A 23,586-nucleotide genomic window follows, 5' to 3' on the forward strand; every position below is an offset into this window, starting at 1 on the left:
AAATGCAGAAGGATAAGCAATGGCAAAGACTGAAAAGAAATCATGAATCTTAGCTAATCTTAGCTAATAATCTATTAGCACATTTTTTCATGGAATGCTTACCAGTTGACTGTTTTACAAGGATTGGTAGAGGCTTGTCAGGAAAAGATAAAAAAAAAGAAAAATAAAGAAAAAAGAAAGAAGGAAAGAAACAAACAAACAAAAAAACACATAAATTCTTCCAGCTAGTGTACAAAGTATTGTGTTCTGACCATTATTCACAAGACAAAATAGCTCTAGCTCGATAAACGATTCTTTCAGCTGCACATCTGCTCGTAATTTATATCCAAACCTACAAGTAATCCTAGCTGTTATTTTTGAAAACATAGTTTCACAGCATCCCCTATTTTTTTTCATTTTTGTTTCATTTTCCTATTCTTTTTTTTTTTCCCTCTGCACTGAGAGTTAAGTTCTTCCATAAAGTCATTTCAAGATTGTCTGTCCCATTGTCTGAAATTTAATGTGCATCCAATCTGCTGTACTGTGAAACTTCTTGCAATAAAGTTTCCATGGGACATGGCATTAAACAAATTATATTGTTTTCTACGTTGATCTGTCCAGGAGCTCCCACTGCTGTGATGTTTACTTGGGTCCTCACAAGAATACATCAACAAAATACTGGGTAAGTCAGAGCTTGGGTAAGGAAGCCAAGGTCAACCTATTTTATATTATATTTTGGTTTATTAACAGGGAAAAAAATAGAAATTAAAAACAGATAAACAAAAATATTGTTCCAAAGTCACGCCTCCAATCATAAAACTTCATAAAAAAGTGAGAAAATAATTTTCAGTCTTCTGATTTTGATGCGCATATACTGAGTACTAAAATTTGGAAATGCCATAGTAAGAATTAAAATTTCATTAGTTTTCTAATCCTCAATTCTTGAAATAATTTGTTTAAGAAAACCAATACTTCTGTTTAAAAACAGCCATTTATATCTAGCTCTAATCTTTTCAAACCTGTACCTTGAAAACAAAGACATTATTATGTCTTGCTAGGTAGTTTCATGTGTTATTTTCATCCCTTTCTTTGAATCTTTATATACATATATAATTTTATTATTCTTTATCTTTTAGTATGAGAGTCAGTTATAAAGCAGAAGATTGTTTACTAAGGGTTGCCCTGAAAGCCTTCAGGTCATTTCACATGGATGATAAGTTTGAAAAGATGTTATTTTATACCTACCTCCTCAGGACCCGCTTAAATAGTGTAGAAACAATAAGTATTATAGTCCACCACTTTGGTACATCCTATTTTCCTCTTTTTGTATTACTGCAGTATATCTGTAGTAGACGTTCTCTACTGTAGTGTTTCATAAGTGAAAGTAGTCTACCTTTCCAAAGCATGTACTTTTTTTTTTGTAGCCAGAAAAGGTGCAAGGAGGATTTCATTTCTTCTCCTTTCCTGCTGCTCCCCTTCCAACGAATCGTAGAACACTTTCGGGTGGAAGGGACCTTCAGGATTATCTAATTCCAAACCCCATGCCATGGGTAGGGACACCTCCCACCAGACTAGGTTGACCAAAGCCCCATCCAGCTTGGCTTTGAACACATTCAGGGATGGGGCATCTGTGGCTTTTCTAGGCAACTTGTGCCAGTGCCTCACCTCCCTCTAAGTAAAAAAATTCTTCCTTATATCTAATATACCTTCTTTTAGTTTAAAGCTGTTACTGCTTACTCAGTCACTACACTTCCTGACAGAATCCCTCTCCAGCTTTCCTATAGGCCCCCTTTAGGTACTGGAAGGCTAGTATAAGGCCTCCCGAAGCCTTTTCTTCTCCAGGCTGAACAACCCCAACTCCCTCAGCCTGTCTCCATAGCAGAGATGCTCCAGCGTCTGAGTATCCTCGCGACCTCTTCTGGACTTGCTCTAACAGGTCCCTGTCCTTGTGTTGGGGGCCCCAGAGCTGAGTGCAGGGCTTCAGGTAGGGTCTCATGGGAGCAGAGCAGAGGGGGACAATCTGCTCCCTCGCCCTGCTGGCCATGCTGCTTTTGTTGCAGCTCAGGATATGGTTGGCTTTCTGCAAGCGCACGTTGCCAGCTCATGTTGATCCTCCCATTCATCAACATCCCCATGTCCTTCTCATCAGGGCTGCTCTCAATCCATTCTCTGCCCAGCCTGTATTTGTGCTCAGGATTGCCCTGGCCCATGTCCTTGACCTTGTGCTTGACCTTGTTGAACCTCATGAGGTTTGCACAGGCCCACCTCTCAAGCCTGTCCAGGTCCCTCTAGATGGCATCCCTTCCCTCCAATGTGTTGAACACACCATAAAGCTTGGTGTCATCATCAAACTTGCTGAGGGTGCACTTGATCCCAATGTCCATGTAACCTACAAAGATGTTAAACAACGCTGATCCCAGTAGCAACCCCAGAGGAACACCATTCATTACTAATATCCGCTAGGGCACTGGGCTGTTGACTACAACTCTTTGAGTACGACCATCCAGCCAATTCCTTACCCACCGAGTAGTCCATCTGTCAAATCCAGGTCTCGCCAATTTAGAGACATGGATATCAGTCAGGAAATAAAAGTGATATATAAAAGTACTTTTCTGCAAGCAGGATATTCATTAAAAAATATATAGTCTCAGGTGAAATTTATAAATAATTTAGGCTGAAAAATAAAAACCCCAGCCCAGATGCCAGAATGGCCAGAGTATTGGGTTTATTTCTTGAATCTATAACAGAAGAAACTGGCACAAGATACTCCAGTTATAAAGAAAGCTCAGGGAAAGATGGGTGAATGAGAGTTCTGACAAGTTCTCACAGGGTTAAAGAGGGGGCTGAAGGCTGAAGAGTGTCTGAACTTTGGATGCTCTTCCAGCAAAGGGTCTACCCACTCAGTTTACTTGTCTGATATATATTTTTGGTGCCTACTTTAAGGTAAGGTGAATCATACCCTGTTGCACTGATCACCTTTGCAAAGGAACTGTAGTGGAATAGCTCCAATGAAGACATTTAAAGAGTCACATGTATCTCATTGCAGATTGCTACATTTGTTTGCTCCTTTGATATTAGATATATAAGCAAACCATAGTATCAGAACCACTCTTTTTTTGCCTAATATCTAAGAGGGAAACCCATGTCCTTCAGATGCAGCTGGTCTGAACTCATGTTGCAAAGGAATACCTTACACTCAGACATGCAGCCAAGTGTTTTGTGTGACAAAACTGGAAGAGAAAATAAACGAAGGAGAATGAGAAAACCTAGCATGTATGGAACTTGACTGAAAGGAGGAAAAAGGGAATGTTATTCATGCTAATTACATTAACAGCCTCCAAACAAAGACCAAAAGCCTGTTCTGCTCGCTGCCTTCAGGATACCTTCGCTAGAGGTCTAGATTTTTTGTCTGCTTCTCTTATGACACCAAAATCCTTATATTCCTGGAGGTATAGCAGTTTAGTGGCTAATCTGTACTCTGTAAAACTCTGTTTTTCAACAGGAGAGTGGGAAAGAAGCCTGAAAATATAAATGTGTATTTCTTGACTTCACTTTAGTTCTGCAGCCCTTGGCTCTTACTGAATAGAATTCCTTTAAATTGGGCTGTACAGAATTTATGGGGGAGGTATTGGGGAAGAAGTAGTAGCAGAGGCCTTTGAATAGCCCTTTAGAAATGTCTGTCACCTCCCTATTCAGTGACAAACAAAGTTTGGAAAAGCTCACATGGTATAGATAATATTTCTGTTTTTGTTTGCTGTTTCAGATGTTGGGATGACGATGAAAATGGAGTAGTGTTATGGATCATCAAAGGCCCCATTCTGCTAACTGTATTAGTATGATTTGCATTTTTTTTCTTGAGCATCTTTTGAAATCTGACAGATATGTTAGTGTTTTCTTTCAGTAAGGTGCAAAAAAAAAGCACAATAGCACATGCTATGTTTGATTTCTTTTGAATTTCAAATAATTGAAAATTATTGTACAGTATGTAACTTTTTTTTTTTTTTTTTCCAAAATCTCTTAATCACAGTCTAAAGGGTAAATCATATATTTTCAAGAGTCAGGCTAGGACGTTATAGAATCACTTTTCCACAGACAATCCGTATACCATGTTCTTATCTGTGTCTCTGTAATCCATTCCTGAAGAAAGGCAAACCATACTGGCAAGAACTCCTAGATAATATGAAGCTGGCTTAATTCAAGAAATATGTCTAGGTCATTTTGTCTGGTATATTTTTACAATGAGTTGCTAGGATGTAAACTTAAGACAAAAATTCTCTTATGCACAGATTCATTCTATCTAAATTCAGAAAGCAAAGAATATGTCATTTATGACTGTTAGAATCCCAGTTATTAATGATGAATGGAACTGGATGGACTATTTAAACCACAGAAGATCATCTGTGTGTTGACAGTGAATACAATGAGTTAATATCAGACATATAATGACATTCAGATATGTAGGACTAAATTCACTCAGCAAAACTCTGAGCATATCTTTACATATAATAATATATTGGTGGGAAAAAATGAATATTTCTAATGTTACTCATTTGATCTGAGAGCAAATCTCCACTGGTTTATATCAGTGCAATTCTAATTATGGGAGATTCTTAGTTCATTTGCATCAACTGAAGATACTTCCTGATTTGTAATAAATTTACAGATTCTGTCTTGTCTTTTCAGATTAACTTCATTATATTTATTAATGTGATCAGAATTCTAGTTCACAAATTGAAATCTCAAGACGGAGGAGGGAGCCATTCAAGCCACTTTGTGTAAGTATTGCAGGGTCTTTTGAAGTTGACCAGTTTTAGTTGTTCTAAGAAATTGTTTTACAGACAGGACCACAAAATGTTCCACTCGTTACTATACATAGAGAGATGTCCCCAGCAGAAATAACAAAGTAAACTGGTCTTTGTATCCCACACTTTTGTGTGATTGAGATTGGTCTCAGGAGGTAATTTGGTGCCTCAACCCTTGCATACATAGCAGGGAGAAGACCCTTAAAGGTCAGTCTGGAAAACTTGCATGCTGATTCATCTTTGCTGACCAGATGTTGACAGTGAGACTGGCAGAAAGTAATCTTTCCACAACTTCATTGGATGTAGTTGCCTCCATTCTGGACCTCTCCTCCATAGTAAAAGTTGTTCCAACATATAATGGTCATCACTAATTCTGTATTTCTAACAGTGCCTTGTTCTTTAATTCTTGGTTTTCCAGGAGACTTGCTAAATCCACATTACTCTTGATCCCACTCTTTGGAGTGCACTATATTGTATTTGCATTTTTCCCAGAAAGCACTGGTCTGGAAGCTCGCCTTTACATTGAGCTAGGCTTGGGATCCTTTCAGGTAAGCTGAACAAAAAGTTTGAGTCCTAAGAGTTTGGGGCTGAAACACCCCACTCTTGGGAGTTTTACATTTTTGTTTAGTTATTACAACAGGTGTTAATAATGTGTCTAAATTCAACGCACACATTCTATTTTACTCCTGCACAAGCTCCTTCTGTTGTTTGTTCCACTATCTTATTATTTAAAATCCAATGCTAGTCTTGAGTTCTGACTCAGACTTTATATTAAAAATCACAAAAAAGCACATCTACATTTTTTGAATAACAATGACTGAGTGCCATGAAGATCAGTCTATGGATTAAGAAGAACTGATTGAAACTTAATTCCACATGTAATAAAGGTGATGATAAGAGAATTGAAAAAATAATGATAATATATAGCAACCTGTTCTGCCCTTATGCTTCAGCAGTAGTAAATCCATCATCTTAATACTTCTTTGCTTCTTTTATTTGCTATAACACTGTTCAGAATGATATCGTGGCTTTTGAGGGCCAGGGACTGGCAAACATCTGAGGTCTTTTTCTTCCTCTTTCATCTGTACCCCACCATCTTTTGGCCTAAGCCAAATCTGTGCCATGGACCATGTTAACATTTTAACACGGTGGAGAAGCAAGGGCCAGTGTTCAGGGCTGTGCTTTGTTCAGTTTATAAATGAAGATGTAGTGTATCACTGTCTAGTGATACACACACTGCCTGTGTTAGCACAGTCTGTGAAAAGGTTTGGGTGTGGGCTGACTAACATTTACCCAAAAAATGTCTGACTGCAGGTCTGGGTGAATATGAACCCAAGACCATTCCCAATAGGTTCTTTGGACATAGACATCCTCTTGTGAGTGAAAGAAGATAATTTAGAAGAAAACATGCAAACCAAGAACAGGTCCTCACCAACTTTATTCACTAGTGAAAATATAGCCTTGAACAAAATGAAGGTCCCTACTACCTTATTTGAGGAAAAATTTGTTTGTAGGATACAGTGAACAGTGATTTAGTCCTTAGTGCCTCCATACAAAGACAGTGATGTATATAAAGTGCCACCAGTCCACTGAGACATTGATTCCAAATTTGAAAACCCATTAAATAGTTCCACATCACCTAAATCCCAATGGAACAATGGAAAAAATATTTTTGCTGTCTTACCTGAAGTTTGAATAAAAGATTATTTTTTTTCCCTGTTTCTATGCTTCAAATCCTGATGGCTGATTTTTTCCCCTCTCTATTCTCCCTGTCCTAGGGTTTTGTTGTTGCACTTCTATATTGTTTCTCAAATGCAGAGGTGAGTAGCAAGTATATAAGATTATCAAAACCTTTGAAACTCATGGGCCTCTCTTGTTTTTCATTTTTCCTGTTTCCAGAACTGATCTGTGCTTTGATCTATTCCTGAACACATGAAATACCCCTATCTCTTTTTCCCTTGGTACCTTTGTTGACTTTATTTGTATTCATATAATTCTGACAGGACACAGATTAAGCTTTGAAGCAGTGACCCTTTACAAATGGTTGGTGACTTTTCTGTCAGGGGACATTTTTTCTGCTTTATGTCTGATAGCTATCATGATGATGTCTCAGTGGAAAGCTTGTAACATTGTACTTTCTTTAGGTTTGTTTTCTCCTGGTGTGTTTTCCCCTTTCCCTTTCCCTTTCCCTTTCCCTTTCCCTTTCCCTTTCCCTTTCCCCCCTTCCCCTTCCCCTTCCCCTTCCCCTTCCCTTCCCCTTCCCCTTCCCCTTCCCCTTCCCCTTCCCCTTCCCCTTCCCCTTCCCCTTCCCCTTCCCCTTCCCCTTCCCCTTTTCCCTTTTCCCTCCTCCAGCACAGCCTGTATGATTTCATCAGTTTTACTCAAGCACTTCCTTTCCTATTTTTGCCGCATTCTTAGAATTTGGATAAAATCCCTATAGTACATTTTACAGAGCTTTACCATTTTAAAAACAACTTCCCACAGAAAGAAGGAGATTTGTCTGGATTTCCCTGTATAAACAGTGTAATGTAATGTAATATATATCCAGGTTGGTTCAGTATCTTCCCAAATCAGTAAGAGATCTGTAAGAGGGATTTCAATATGGATAAGCTGAAAGCCTGGAGAAGGACCTTGTAAGGTCTTATTATACACTGCAGGTCACAACAAGGAGGCACAGATTTGGTATGAGGAAAAATATATTTAATAATAATAATAATAATAAAGCGGAAATATTTCTGTGGTAGAAATACAACAATAAATAAAGAAACTACAGTAGCTCACTTCCTTGTCATCCTCTGAATTCTGGAAATTGTTTATTTTTCAGTGTGAATGGGTGTATGATTTAAGTCCACCTAAAAATGTGCTAAGGCTTAATCTTGATTGATTTGGGTGTATCCAGGCCTAGCAGTCACATAGAAATTTTGGCATATTTTGTCTTCAATGACCACTAAGTCTTTATTTTCTGTTTGCTTTTATAATTCCTTTTCCGTAGGTTCAAAGTGAACTCAAGAAACAACTGTGCAAGTGGCAGTATCAAGAATACCTGAGCTTCACACACAAACATGGGACTATGTCCAGAGAAAACAGTCCAGTCAACTATGTTACTCAGTTATCATTGCTTGAAAAAATCAGTCCGAAAAGGAAAACGTCTGCATACCAGAATGGTGTGACTTCTGTCTGAGTTTATCTAACAGGCTGAGCTGCTGTAACCTTGTAGCATACTACCTAAAATATAGACAGTTGGGATTCTTTATGGCTTTTCGTAGTGTCAACAGACTTCTGAGAATTTCTTGTCCTGAACATGAGCTGCTTTTCTCAACTGGTACAGATTAGTATCACAACTCCGTCTCTTTCTCTCCTCAACCACACATAATCCACTTTTTTGTTCATTGTTATTGTTGTGAAATGACAGATCTTCAGGTCTTGTGCATCATCGGGTTAGCACTCAAATCAAAGGAGCTGCATTCATTTTTCCCAGGTCCAGCATGTCTGTCACATCTTTGCCAGTGTTTCCTGAAATTTCAGTTTGGAAGAGCACTATAATTAATCTTCATTTGAAAGAGTCACAGAGTGTCAAAAGCTTGTGATAATAATTAGTGATTTTTTACTAACTATTTTGAGGCAACTTCAGCTAACTTGATGGAATTATGAACTGAGAAGTGTTAAGCACCTGTCTAAGGAGAAGTAAGCTTCTTTGAAAGGAATCTCAAGGTGTTGCTAGAGTGATGCAAAAATGACTGAGTTACATTATCTGCTTGTTTTTTGTTTGATTTTTGTTGTTGTTGTTTTTGTTTTTTTTGTTTGTTGTTGTTTTTGTTTTTTTTTTCATGCCTGTACAATGGAGACATTAAGTCAGGCCAGAGGACTCAAGATGGCCTTTTCTCATCCATGGGAAAACATGTAGTAGCTGAGCATTAGGAAGATTATGCACGTACAAATGAAGAACATACAGCAAACACAATGCAATATCCCAGCTGGGCTTTCTTAAACTCAGAATAATTTACAAACCGAGTCTTCTTAGTGACCAGACACTGGTCCATGTGTAGCTGGAACAGAACTTCTATTGCAATATCCTTGAAGGTTAGCTGGATCCATCAATTAAATCCACAGTTAAACTGTGCTTTTGTGATTTTTGCTGATCTCTCTTTCAGGATGAACTCTGTGATTGCACTCTGTTGATTTCAGTCCTGCCCACCATTTCTCAGCTCATTACCACTCCAGTGAAGAATGTGTCAGAGGTCAGAAGTGAAACAGAGTATGGTCTGGTAAAACACAGCAAAATAATCCTGTACTTACATCACTTCTTTGGGTGGCCTTTCTCTTTCTTTGGGATTGAATTGGCCTCTACATCAAACTCTCCAAAAAGCAGTGTGTGTACACAAGGCACGTGAAACATAGCTGTAGTTCATTTCAGAATGGGACCATTCCCAGAAGGACCTGTATCCAGACAGGATGCACTTCTAGAGACAATAGCCATTTAAGTACACCCTGGAATTTCTGTAAACTGGAATATCAGTTTAGCTTCAAAAAGTAGAGCTCTGGTCCCTCATTTTGTTGAACTCTTGGTTAATTGTTTAAGCAAGGTGATATTTGACTTTGTGGGAACCTCTTTGTTGATTTTACATTCATCATCTCTAGACTTATTATTACAGCAGAGATGCATTGTCCAGGTTTCTATACTCATAACTGAGATCACTCCTTTACTGATCAGACGTTTACTCCATTTGTCCCAATGAATCACATGCCCTATACAAGGTGTTATCTTGTCTATTCTGACCACCTTATTAGTTTTCCTTGCAAAAGTAATCCTTGCTCCTGTGTTGTGTGTTGCCTAGCATAGTGATTTGAACACATTTGTGTGATGTACATCTATAAAATGTAAGTGATAACTAAAACTGTTGTGTTTGTAATTTTTAAACGTTTTATGTCGGTTTGGATGTTTCCTTTGAGACTTTATCAAAAACTGACAGTCTTATAATTGTGTTTGTTATGGATACAGTTTTGAAGCCAATGAATATGTATGATTATGATCTCTTTACCCAAGAGGACATTTACATTACAGGAACTTCAACCTGTGGCTTGAGTTAATGCCTCACTCCTCTTTCAAGACACCATCACCAAGACACAGCTTTGTAGTAGACTGCTTCTATAACTTTAAGAGAAAAGATCATTTGTTCAGATATTTGGCTACTCATGAATGTTTTCTTGAGGAAATAATTAAACAGTGTTGAGTTATATAATATATGAAGGAATTGACAGATAATTTCCTTTCATCTATCTTTGGAGGGAACAAATTGGAGTGATCCTGCTGTTGTCTGACCTGAGAATGTTTCCTAAACAAACAAACAAACAAACAAACAAAAACAAAAAAAAGACTGGCCTGAGGCTTTATGTTTTGAACATACTACCATATTTTCTCTTACACCTTTCTTCATGGTTTATTTGGTGCATATATCAGCCATCTTGTGTTACACAGCAATTTCCACTTCCCATCTGTGCCCCCAGGATGGCCTAAGTTTGACTTTAAGGCCACCTATCTCACTACATGTCCTTTGATTTTATTACTGGGAAGCTTCTTTACTGGACCCAGGATCCAAGGAAAGGAGAAATGATGGCAAAGAGTGGTGGTAGGTACATCATGAAGGATCTTTCCATCACTCATCCAGTGTTCAGCAGCATAAAATTCAAAATATCCAGCAATGCCTCTGTTCTTGTCAGCCTTCACAAACTGTTTTGTGCCCATCTACTGTCACCATTCACACTCGGATTGCATTAACTCCTTGGATAACCACTCCTACCTTAGCCTCCTTCCAGACACCCTCATATCCCACCTCACAGTGATCCAACAAAATAGCTCAAATGTTCTCCAGCAACCTTAGCAATATGCCAGCCACCTGTTCTGCCTGGGCCTTGTCCAGAATGTCCCTGCATCCCTCCTTTACGCTTTTGACATTTCCAAGTCTTATACTTTTCAATCATTTTGATCAAGCTGTGTAAGCCGTAAGCCGGAATTGAGGGCTATATAAAGTTATTCTGCACATATAAAAACATTGTTTGCATAATTTGTATAAAGGGCACACTTGGAACAACCTGATGATGAGGTTAATAACCCTGGGGAGAGCAAAAGTTTCTTGGATAAAGATTTTGTGTGGGCACTGAGAAGGCTGCTTCATGGCACACGTAAGGACATGATGGTGTATGGAGGAAAAGGAATGTGTTAAGGATATACTGCTCCTTTCCAGGCCTTTGAAGGCAGCAAAGGCGTTGTCACAAAGGATGCCTAGAAGTGCTGTGCCGTTTGTGTGAAGGCACTGCCATCTTGTGGTACATGGTGTGTGCTGGGCATGCTGCTGCCCTGTCTGGAAGTTCACAGTCAGAACAACCATGAACCATGCTGAAGCATTGCTCACTGTTCACAGCTAGCCTGATTAGCTGAGGATCTGAGGTGTACCCTCTCCCAAGTGAGATTTATATGATTACCAAGGGCATGTGCAATATACCATTTAGTATATCAGCTAGGAAAAGCTGTTTTCTCTTCCTCTAATTCTCTGTTATCTTTCACATAGTTTAACTCTCTACATATTATTTTAAAATCCATTTCTAAATTACACAAACTCGTAGAAAGATTAAACACAATTGTTTCAGCTGTTTCTCTCGATGTTGTTGATTAGGTGATTGAAACTTCTCACTAAGAGTAGTTTGTTAACTCTTACTGTCTTTTTTTTTTTTTTCTCCCGAAAGCTTTACTGAGTGGATTCCAGATTAAAAGAAAACCCTCCAGCCTGCTCTGGCAATGCTGACCAATGCTGACCTTTCCCAAGGTTGCATATTCTACGCACAGTTGGATTTTCAGAATAGTTCAGAGAAATAGCAGAAGATATTAAACCAAACCAAACCAAACCAACAAAAAACAAGAACAACAAGGACAAAAAAAAAAAAAAAAAAAAAAAAAGGGACCGAAAAACATGAAGTCTGATTATTTTCAGAAAAAAGCTGAACTGAGGAACTGAAGCCTGTAACATATGGTACTAGAGTGTTTATGAGGGTACATACAACTTATCCTGGGATCATAGGCAGCTCTGTCACTATATGAGAGGGGTGTACAGAATGGAGATTACTCAAGTGTATCATTTAAAGCTGTTTGGTATAAACTAAGGTTGGATGTCTAAGCCAGTGAAAGTATTAGCAGTACAGTTAGTGAAATCCTTGAGCTGCACAGCTCTCCCTGAAGTGAGCACCTATATTTGGCCAACTATAGAGTTGTCTAAACATGATTAACTATTAATCTGGGGTTGGATTTTATAAACATAGTTATCAAATGTTATTGGGACATCCAAAACATCTGTTTAGCCCACACCTAGCCCACATATTCGTGCCTTCTTTTTCCCTTATTCCTACTTCATGAGATAAACTCAACCCTGTATGTAAAGTCTATTAAAGGAGTGTCGTAGCCTCCTTGTATACAGGCTACCTATGTGATTACATCAGCAGCATCTTATGACTTTCTTTTAATCTTCTAAAATGCTGTACAAAAATGACTCCTGTCCAAAAAAATCACTCTCAGGCCAAGTTATGTGAGTGGGCAATGTTGGTTAAACCCACACCCTTGTAAGGCTGAGATTAAAAACAGGTGTGAGAGGAGTGAATACCAGATAATGGGTGAGTGACTAAATCCTGAGTTGCCAAAATTGGTCAAGGTTTTTGGAAATTCAGTATTCATTTATTGCTCAACTATTGGAACAATTCAGATACAATTTGATGACTCTGTTCCACTAGAAACAAGTTGCCAGAAATAGTGTTTTGGTAAAGTTAGAGACCCTACTTGTAAGTCTTGATGATATTGGTTTAAAAGTTGTGTTAAAATCCATTTGAACTAAGTGAGAATTTTTTGAGGTTGTTCTCTTTGGTATTTTGACAGATCTAGTAAATGAAAGTTTCTCAGTGTCTGATTCTTGTAGCAAATGTGTTAGTGTGGTACTGCGTCTTTAAAGTTATGGATATTTACCACAAGACTTTTACAGAAAGATGAAATACATTTGTATGCGCCTTTTCTTTCTCTGTTTCTTAACTACAAAAGAAGCCTAAAACATCTGCTCAGACTAGACATGTAACCTTTAGAAATAAAGTCTTTTCCAGATTCCCTCTTCCACATTTGCTAAACTCCCTGTTTAGTAGGACAGTGACTGATGCAGCTCTTCAGCATGTGGTAGAAAGGGCGGACGCATCATCTGCATCATCTTACAACCAAAATAAGGGGTTGATGCTGGCCCAGCTCACCTAGTAAATCCCCAAGTGGATTGTCACAAAGATATTCACAGCAATACAGAAAAATAATATCCCACACATCTGCACTGGGGACCCCCCTGACCTGACCATGGACCCATGTACTGAGTTTACGTAGCAAGGTTTTGGTAGTGGGAGGCTGCAGGTGTGGCCTGTGAGAAGAATCCAAAAGCTGCCCCATTTTATATAAGGGCCAGTTTCAGCCATCTCCAAAGGGACCCACCGCTGGCCAGAGCTGAGCCAGTAAGTGATACTGTTAGTGCCTCTGGGAGAGCAGATTTAAGGAAGGGAAACAAACAAACAAACAAACTGCTGCACAACAGCAGCTGGGAGAGTGAGGAGTGAGAAGCAGCCCTACAGCCCCCAAGGCGAGTGCAGCAGGAGGGCAGGAGGTGCTCCAGGCACGCAGCACAATCCCCCTGCGGCCTGTGGAGAGGCCCCTGGTGGAGCAGGCTGTCCCCCTGCAGCCCACGGGTCCCACACGGAGCAGATCTCCACGCTGCAGCCCGTGGAGGAGCCCCCGGTGGAGCAGGTGGATGTGGCCTGGAGGAGGCTGCGGCCCACGGAGAGCCCCCGCAGGAGCAGGCCCCGGGCCGGAGCTGCAGCCCGTGGAGAGGAGCCCCCGCAGGAGCAGGGGGTCTGGGGGGAGCTGCCGCCCGTGGGGGACCCGTGCTGGAGCAGTTTGCTCCTGGAGGACGGACCCCGTGGGACGGAGCCGTGTGGGAGCAGGTCTTGAAGAGCTGCTGCCTGTGGGCAGCCCCCGCAGGCTCAGTTGGGGAAGGACGGCATCCCGTGGGAGGGACCCCGCGTGGACCGTGAGGGAGCGGCGGAGACGAAGAAGCGTCAGGGACTGACCACAGCCCCCATTTCTTTGTGCTGCTCATGGGGAGGAAGGAGAAGAGGGTGGATGAGGGGGAAGGTGTTTTTGGTTTGTCTTTCTTTCTTGTTGATTCTCACCGCTCTAGCTTGTTAGTAATAGGTAATAAATTTTGTTAATCTCCCTATGCTGAGTCTGTTTTGCCTGTGACGATAACTTGAGTGATCTCCCTGTCCTTATCTCAGTCCTTGACCCTTTGCATCGTATTTTCTCCCCCTTTCCCTCTGAGGAGGGGGAGTGAGAGAGTGGTTGTGGTGGAGCTCAGCTGCCCAGCTGGGTAAAACCACCACAGCCCAGCGTCCCATTTCACCCCAGTTCCTATTGTAACACTATAGGATGCTGATCTCCAGCTCCACCACAGCCCTGTCCCACCACTGGTCCTGTTGAAATAGGCTGACATCATGACCTCGTCTCGGACCTGTTGTGCACCTACCTTGTCACCATGATCTTGCCTAATGATCCATGATCACACATCCATGGGGGATAGACAAAGAGTTACAGAAGGCTGAAGCTGAGGAAAAAGATGGGAGAAGACTCATAAATAGATCATCTAGCGCAGAGTCCTCTGTAATAATAGGGTGAATGTCCATGATCTTTTAAAAATGACCCTGACAAAAATCTTGAGGCTTGCTTTGACTGGAAAAGAAATGAAACCCCAAAGCGTGTCAGATATGATAGAGACCAGTGGTTTTCCAGCTTTGCCAAATGGCAATGCTTTTGTTTGAGAAAAAACAATTTTTCTTTTCCTCTTTAGATTCCTTAGAAATAATCCACAGGCCCAAAAGCACCTGTGGATTAAAGTTTAGAACAACAGGTGTTATTAGTTACAAGAGAGTGTGTTGCTTTGTTGCATTATTTTTATTTTTTGACAATATCAGACTATATTCACTCTTGATACTTATGTGGTGGGCTAAACACCTTCTTAGCATTACTCCGCTGATTGATGGTGAAGGACAAATGTGCATGGCCCACTAATAGCAAAGACTTCATGCCTCATTACTCCAGGACTGACTTTGCCAAGTATAATTCAGGGACTCCTTTCCATGAGTAAGCTAATGTTTTTAAGCCCCCCCAAACTCCATCCCGACTGTTTGGATAGAAATATGCTACCCTGTAACTTCACAGACAAAAAGTTCTCTTTGTTGTCATTTTATATCAGAATGGACTTATACAAAATGGTAATACATTTTTTGTGTCATCTACAGCAGTCTACATGTTAAAAACAATTTCTTAGAACACAAAAATTGTTACAAAGCAGCAACTGATGTATGTTTTTCCACCTCATAACAAAGCTGAATAACCTCAGATCCCATTATTAGTTAAACCAGTTTTGACCAAAAAAAGCCCAGTATTAGAACCAACAGGCCAGGCCAGTAGGTTTGTACCTTGACACAGTCAAAAGCCAAAATACAGCTTTCCATATGATAACTTGGTATATCTCTTCTCAGAGCTATAGCATGTTGCATCACCGCTAAATGGACAAAAAGAAGGGAATGAGAATGAACACATAAACTATTAGTTTTTACAGATTACACTGCTACATGAAGGCCTCTTCAGACTTTTCTGCAAGGACACACTCCATTGGAAAAGGCATATCCAGAAGTTTGTAGTTTCAGACACTAAAGAGTGTCATATCACACAACATCATATCACAGAGTAATTCTTTACGTGGATGAATTCCCCAGAAGAAAACCAATGGGAAATTGTGATATTAATCATAAGAAAGTGAAATGACCATGAAGTTTAAAACATTTTTTTTAAGCTCTGCTGGTGTGTTTCCATACACAAAGTACAATGTGTATTTAGCTGAACTTTACTCTTTAGTACAGATGTGCATGGAGCTTAACATCGGAGCATCATTAACTATTCCTTCATGCTCCGTATCTTCCCAACTTTACTCTTAAATGCAATTCTGAACAGGTTGTATGTTTCTGACTCCTAAAAGCAGAGGATAAAATGCTAACTTTTTTTCACTGCGTGTGTACTACGTACCATGGTTTGTTTCTAGACAGAGAAGTGGTTATCACACGTACACAATCTGGTGGAGAGAACAAGACCTCCTGAAAACTGCACTCAGTGAGAGCTACCAAGCCTTTATCAGGCACGCATCTTCCCCAAATCTGCTTGATAGCATCCAACAGAAGCCAACCTCAAGATTTTCAAGAGCGTTATTCCTCACCATACAGGAAACAGAATAACAGTGACTAAGCACAGATCCTAGGGGAAAGACATATAGACTTTCACAGTACAGATATCAGCCTCTGATCTGGTCAGACTTCCTGGTGGAAAGAAACAGATACTTGCGAAGTATGAATCATGTCACCCTTGAGTAGACATCAAAGATATGTTTGATGCTCTTACTCTAAAATCTCTCATTTCTCTCTGGTGGCTACAGCCAGAACAACTTGATCAGAGGAAGACTTCTTCACTGTCAGTGGTGACGTGGATGTCATAAGCTACCTTAGTGACATAAGATCTTTCCCAGGACTTTCCTATGAGCCAGAATCCTTAATGCTGAAAATGCTTGATGTTGAAAGGGACACAGATGTGTAATATAGCCTAACTGAGGTTTCAGCACCTCTGGAGCCTGTCTAAACAGCTTTGCAGTTATAGCTATGGAGATATAGTTGTGCTTTTTTTTTTTTTTTTTTTTTTTTCTTTCACGGGATCTCTTATAAGCCCTAATTAAAACCCACAGATCTAGGTTTTAGGACATACTTTGGAAATCAGGTAAAATCAGATATTTGGTTGTATCTTTGCATTATGTACACCTCTAAAGTTGTTCCACCTCAGGAATCCAACAGACATCACTCTCACATAGACATAGTCTAGCTACCCAAATGTAGATAAGCTTAGTTTATCTCAGTGAGTGAGTTTATTTCAGGTTCCTGGAAATCCACACAGAGATCACAGATATCACATAGGAGCTATAAGAGACACCGATCTTGTCTGACAGCTGGAAGTCAAGCAGGATCCCAGGTATCCTGCTCTAATTGTCTTTACTACTTTATCTTGCTTCCCTTAGAACTTCCAGGCTATAACAGATCTCCTAGGGTCACATTTATTTTTCTGCAGCACCAGGTAGAAGATGATTTTAAATATCCAACATTTCTCTGGAAGCTTTGTTCATAAGAGCAAATCCCTGGATAAAAAAAATAAAATGTGAAATCACGTAATCAAACTAGGGTGGACAATTTTATTTTGTTGAGCTTTCTAGGTAGATCCACTGTATTTGGAAACTGTAAAGATTAACTTTGATATTTGGATCCTGTACTTTGTTGTGTAAGAGTTCACGGAACTTCACAGCAGCAGCGAAATCACAGTTTGCATGTTTATGTTGATGCTGAGGACACAGCGACTTCTCTTGGTGTACAGCACTCGTTCCACCTGCATTTTCTCAAACCAGTCATTCACTATGAAAAGACTACAAAGAGACCTGGTTACACTTCTCTTTCATCCCGGCCTTACTGCAATACACAGATACTCCTCAAGATTAGAGTTAGTTAACAGTGGCCATGCTCTCCTCACCAGCTCCTCTCCACCACTGCTTGTGGATGCTGGATGGGAGGCATTGAGGAGTTAATCAACGATTGAATGGACCTGTCTATGTACAGAACGCTGAGAAACTAATACAGACAAGAAGATTGTCCTGGGAAAATACATAATAATAAATACATAATAATAACTCACCAGCAGCTTTTCGCAGCTGTTTTTCTTTTTCTTTTTTTTTTTTTTTTTGGGTCTGTGGGAGACTTCACACAAAAAAAAGCCCTTCAGAAACCTTGCACACATTTATAGTTATATACAATGTATTAATTTAGTTTCCTTAATTATCTTCCATGGACACTTCATAAATAGTTTATGGGCTCTGAAGTCTCCACTGACCACAGGTTAAAAAACACTGACATAAACGATTCTCTCTGAAACACTACTGAAAAATAATTTAAACCAAGAAGGTAAACAAAGTCAATTAAATGTTTGTTTGTTTGTTTGTTTGTTTTAATAAATTATAATTTTGCATTTCTTTCATTGCCACTGTTTATTAAAGTCACTATAGAATTATTTTCTCTTTCCTGCACTGTCTTTAATTTCTATGCCTAATTTCTGGCAGGGCTGGTCTGGAATGGTAATGTAAATTTAGGTACCTGCATGGTTCACAGGCCAAGCTTTGAACTTTGAAGTCAGTCAGGATTTAGTAGCAGTCAGATGCATGAACCTAACAAACTGACACAATCAGTATATTTTTGCCCATTAAATGGGGATTTCATGCAATATCTTGTCTGAATGAGTTTCCTACCCTTCTGGAAATAGCAGAAATGCAGCTCCTCTTACAAAATTGTAACTGAAACTACAAAAGGAGAAGATTGAGAAAGTGTCTGACTTTATATTTGACTGAAAACGAAAGTGCTCAAAAACTAAATTTCATTTGTACCCTTTCAAGAACTATTTCTATTAGCTTTTTTTTATTGTTAGTTTTCTTTTGCAAGCTGCTTGGCATGTCACTTCTGTTTAATTTTCCTGCTGTACTCAATCTCTTTCCTTCATTTGTGTTAGCCTTGTGGTTGCCATACTTGGTTCTTTTTGTTGTAATGATGAACAGCTGCTGAAAAGGTGGAACACGATACCAAACAAAGTGTCTGAATTTAACTTTCAGTTTAACTGTTCTCATCTCTCTCCCTTCCCCCAACATCCCATTTTAACACCTGGTTTTCAAATATAAGTACTTAAATGAAGCAGAGCAACCTGGGCATATTTCTTCTACAAAATAAAAACACACACAACTGAACACAATACAGGTGAAGGTAAAAACATTTGAGGTCACCAGGCAACAATGAAACAACCCTTGTCCTTCTGAAATATATATCTTAGTTTTCATTTGGCGATGTTAATAGTTCTGTCATACCAATAATCCACATCAAAAAGTCAATAATAAAACAGTAGTTAGGTACAGTAAATGCTCACAAAAGATGCAGTACAGTAGGTTTTTGAACACTTACAAGAAAAAAAAAATAAGAAAATTAGATTAGAAATACATTATGCACATGGTAGAAAAGATGGCTCAAGGAGCACCGCACACTTTTGTTTTCCTTTTAATTAAACAGTTTTAATAACATAGACTTTCTAGCTCCAAAATATATTTCACAGTGAAAAATCAAACAAAGCACTATTACACTGAATTGATATTTACACACACCTAGAAGCAAACCACTTTTTGGTTTCTTCCATCCTGAAACAAATAGAAATGACAGCCACTGTGAGTGGTGGCCATGCATGTCCAGTATCTTCAGCTTACATTCAACATAAAGATTTCTGAGACAGTTATTTGTGCGATGGCATCAGAATCTGTTTTAGTTTACTATATACACCTGAAATCTGATCTTTCCAGTAACACTGAGAAAGTCAGAATGACTAAGGAGAAAAAAAAAAACACCAAAAAAACCCCAAACCAAACCAAAAAAAAAAAAACACAACTTTGCAAGTGTGTCAGCACTCACAATAAAAAAAAAAAATAATAGAAAGGGTTGCTTGTATAATATAACATATATTAGATATGTAGAGATATACCATTTCTTCTAGTAAATTCAGTGCTGGTGAAAGGTACTGTAGACTTCAATTTGTCCATTGAACAGTAAACACATGGACTGCAAAAGTAGAAATTTCCCCTTCAGTGCCCTCTAACTTGCCTTGCTCCAGAGCATTGTCTCTGGAGTATACGGGGCAAGTCCATGTCTTCATGACTATTTAGTCCTTAGCCTCTCTTGCTGAGAATGCCTAAAAAATAGTATTAATAATACTGCGCTGAGGCACAAATCCAGAACCAAAGTGAAGTGGCTTTGTTCTAACAATAACAATGGTTTTCTGTATTGATTCTAACACAGCTGAGGACCTGGTCTCTACAGGGCGTGATTGGAGGGTAGTTTTGGTGTTGTGGACACTTGCCCATGAGGCACTGGAAAAAGATCCACCAACTCAAATTGCAGAGCACTGTAAGACAGCTGGGAAAACAACAGAATGTGAAAGTAAGCTTAGAAAAAGCCTTGACCAAAAAAAAGATCCAAACATCTTCTTGCTCTGGACTGAAACATGGCATAAAGTCTCCAACCAGAGGCAGTTAATCAACACTTTTTTTTTTTTTTTTCCCCAAAGGTTCTAATTTATTAATGCTTGAAAACTGGCTACCAGCTATTCATGCAAAATATACTTTTAGATTTTTTTTAATAATACACTTACAGTATTGTCAATATAATACCTTGTGAAAGCCCATACTACAGAAAATACAAAACTAAATGATATCTGTTCATCTAATATTAGATAATTTCATTTAAAAAAAGGTTTAAGCATTCATTTACCTGATAGATCTGACTTTCCTCATCTCCCTCTGTCTTTCTGGTCTGCAAATAGTATGGTTCCTCGGAAAACTTTATAAAATAGCTTTTACCAACATCTAATGAGATAAGAAATTCTAATCTATCAGTTAAAAATACTTCAGTGATTTTTGCAGAGTCTGGAAGAGGGGGACAAATTCTGCTCTCAGAGCAGTAAACCAGTGCTGAAGACTTGCAAACAAGGTGTCTGGATCATGTAACTCCCATTTAAGGTACTGTAGTATAATTTGAGTGATATAAACCTTTTTGCTGGTCCTCTGTACAAGGGTAGATTTAACCTGACTGCGGCATAAGTGTCTCATATGAGCACGATCCTGTATGATATGAAGTCAATCTTAACATTTCCCTCTGTTTAGAGTGATTTTTACATTCATTTACACTGCTACAACCGAGAGCAGAGTATGTCCCATAAAGCACTAGGTAAAAGTTAAGTATTACAATTAATACTTCTTTCACAACTTTCTGACCCTTTTTCCTTTTAAAAATAAGGAAACTAGTGTTATTTTAAAAAATTTATACCTAAAATGACTTTTTTTTCCTAAACTAACAAAAACCAGTGAAATTAAAAGCTCAGCTGACACTAAAATTCTGAATCATTCACTTTTCTTTTTCCTTTTTTTTTTTTTTTTTAATTTATGATCAAGTCAACTAACAACAGAGAACAAGCCTGAATTTTAAATTTCCTGGTTACTATTAGTTTCAGTTCATAGCTTCACATTTAGAATGTCATTTTCATATTTTTTTTTAATATATGCACACACATACACACACATACATATATATTTTTAGATATATATATATGTATATCAGTTCATAAATCCAAAATGAAGTGAGAGCTAGTATGATCATCAAAGCCTTTATGTATAAAGACTTTTAAAAATTGACATCATTGACATTTGACTGAAGTAGATGTGTACCAGTCGTGGCTTTAACTACAAGGCAAGGTTGGAAAGAATGTTTTAGTTTCTTTCAAAAAACCAACCAACCAACCAAACAAAAAAAACCACAACACCAAAACCAAACCAAACCAAACCAAAACCAACCAACCAAACAAAACCAGTAAGAACATCAGTATTTAATCAAAAGGATTATCCAAAGAGAGAGAAAAACACCAGGTGTGGGAAGTCATCCAAAGTCTTTATCTTTTCCTTCTATAGCATCTTATTGTTCAGTTTGGTTGCTCACCAAATGCAGCTGACTTTTACTTTCCAAAGCGATCATGCCAGATCTCTCTTGTGCCTCTTGCTCTGGCAGGGAAGAGTCATAACACACAGAAGTCAACCAGGTTGCAAAGGCACCACATTGTATATGACAGCACTACCCCAAAACATGCTGTGTTTGGGCGCAGGTGCAGGAGGTTCAAGGTTATCTGGAGGGAAACACCATCTTGGAACTGACTTTTGCTTTTAAGGTGGGAAGGAGGAGAGAGTTATTTCTATTATTCAAAGAATCCAATCAATCAATCAACTCCCAATCAATCAATGCCAAAAATATAGATATATCTTAACTACATGGCCCTTTTAGAAAATTCACAGCTTAGCTAGAACATAAAGCATTCTCAGAAGTGTCCCTGGGTATGGCAAAAGATAGCTGATCCCATCTCTATTGCCTGGAGTCCCCCAACTGACTGATGATAGCTATGCAGCTTCATATTGGCACAGCATTTTCTTTAAGTCCACTGGTACATCTGACTAAATTCAACCATGAAGTTAATTTCCTGGAGTTCTTCCTGAACCTGCTGGTATGATCAACCCATGTTAGCTCCATCCTAAGACTCAAAAAAGAAACACTGGAAATTCACATGCCAAAAGACAGGGACAGGGTAAGATACGTTTGACAAGTATAAAAAAAAATAAATCCAAAACAAAATGAAAACCAAATTGAAATATTACAGTGTTCATGTCCATTCACAGATTAGTATCGGTTTGGCAACCAAGAATCACAACTGCACAGCAATTACTTGTTACTTTTGACTGACAACAGATTACTTGCAGATGCTCTGAAATGTAAATCATTGAGCAGGTGGGCTTGGCCTATTTTTAACTTTTAAATATTTAACCATCAATGGCCTTGAGTACAGTTGTGTATTTACAGTGATTTTTAAAAAGTTATATATATACACTTCATTTGCTTTTTCACCTCTACAACCATCAAAGACATTTTGGAGGAAAGGAGGAAAGGAAAGGAAAAAGGGAAGGAAAAATGAAGGGAAGGGAAGAAAGGAAAGGAAAGGAAAGGAAAGGAAAGGAAAGGAAAGGAAAGGAAAGGAAAGGAAAGGAAAGGAAAGGAAAGGAAAGGAAAGGAAAGGAAAGGAAAGGAAAGGAAAGGAAAGGAAAAAGGAAAGGAAAGGAAAGGAAAGGAAAGGAAAGGAAAGGAAAGGAAAGGAAAGGAAAGGAAAGGAAAGGAAAGGAAAGGAAAGGAAAGGAAAGGAAAGGAAAGGAAAGGAAAGGAAAGGAAAGGAAAGGAAAGGAAAGGAAAGGAAAGGAAAGGAAAGGAAAGGAAACCTATACCACCAGCAAAACTATGTTTATTTGTTTTCTTTTTAAAGGGGTGGTTTTTGGTTTGCTTGTTTATTGATTTGTTTTCCTTAGCTGCTCATGTCGCTAGATTCTCCGCATTTATGCTGGACATCCGAATCTGAGAGCTGCTCTTGCTCAGAATGGAGAGTTGTGTCCCCCCGTTCACTCCGCTGCTCGCTAGAGAAGGATGACGATGTTTGAAATCCACAGCAAAATACCGGTTGACTTTCCAGCTCCTCCATTTTCTCTTTATTTCTGATTGCACCTTTAGGGAGAAACTTCAAAAGGTCATTTTTTATGTACTTAGCCGCTCGAGGACATGCTGACAAATTATCAAGCTTAGAAAAAAATAAAAAGGAAAAAAAAATGACAGAACAATTTTAATGGCAATAAAAACTCCTTACTTCATCTGAGGTGACTTCTGTGTGTATGAAGAATGCCAGGCATGCAGTGGGAACAACAGCCTGGATTCAGTGTCTCTGACTACAGATAACTTAGGATCAGCCCAGAGAAAACTTCGCCTTCTGCTTTCAGCTCACCTCTCAGTAGACAACAGTTCTTGCATCCATGTACATCTATGACACCTTCCTTTCCCATGACCTTTTCTCATGGGCAGAGTAAATCACCCATAGCAAAGCAATACCTGGTCAGAAGTCCAATTAGAAAATGAACAACGATGAAGTTTTCCCTGTTTTCACCGTTACAGTTGTCGTGCTTAAAAATACTATAGAACGACATTG

At 38.9% G+C, this 23,586-nt stretch overlaps 2 protein-coding genes across 15 annotated transcripts in view; one reads left to right on the plus strand and one right to left on the minus strand.

Annotated features, from left to right (window-relative positions):
* LOC106036788 (vasoactive intestinal polypeptide receptor 1-like) overlaps positions 1–10,234 on the plus strand; it is a 31,817-nt gene extending 21,583 nt beyond the window's left edge. The window contains exons 8-13 of the mRNA XM_013182371.3: positions 601–661; positions 3,743–3,812; positions 4,663–4,754; positions 5,200–5,329; positions 6,560–6,601; positions 7,774–10,234. Of these exons, the coding sequence (XP_013037825.3) occupies positions 601–661; positions 3,743–3,812; positions 4,663–4,754; positions 5,200–5,329; positions 6,560–6,601; positions 7,774–7,962 (584 nt within the window). The 3' untranslated portion in view covers positions 7,963–10,234. The remainder of the gene's footprint in view (positions 1–600; positions 662–3,742; positions 3,813–4,662; positions 4,755–5,199; positions 5,330–6,559; positions 6,602–7,773) is intronic.
* A 7,417-nt stretch (positions 10,235–17,651) lies between these two features.
* ADCYAP1R1 (ADCYAP receptor type I) overlaps positions 17,652–23,586 on the minus strand; it is a 144,950-nt gene continuing 139,015 nt past the window's right edge. For 10 of the 14 annotated variants that reach the window (XM_013182431.3, XM_048062363.2, XM_013182423.3 and 7 more), the window contains one exon: positions 17,652–23,124. In XM_013182431.3, the coding sequence (XP_013037885.1) occupies positions 22,915–23,124 (210 nt within the window). In that variant the 3' untranslated portion in view covers positions 17,652–22,914. The remainder of the gene's footprint in view (positions 23,125–23,586) is intronic. The other 4 variants (XM_013182433.3, XM_013182432.3, XM_066991396.1 and 1 more) reach the window with 1 other exon arrangement.

This window comes from Anser cygnoides, chromosome 2 (assembly GCF_040182565.1).
Source record: "Anser cygnoides isolate HZ-2024a breed goose chromosome 2, Taihu_goose_T2T_genome, whole genome shotgun sequence".
In the NCBI taxonomy this organism is placed as follows: domain Eukaryota; kingdom Metazoa; phylum Chordata; class Aves; order Anseriformes; family Anatidae; genus Anser; species Anser cygnoides.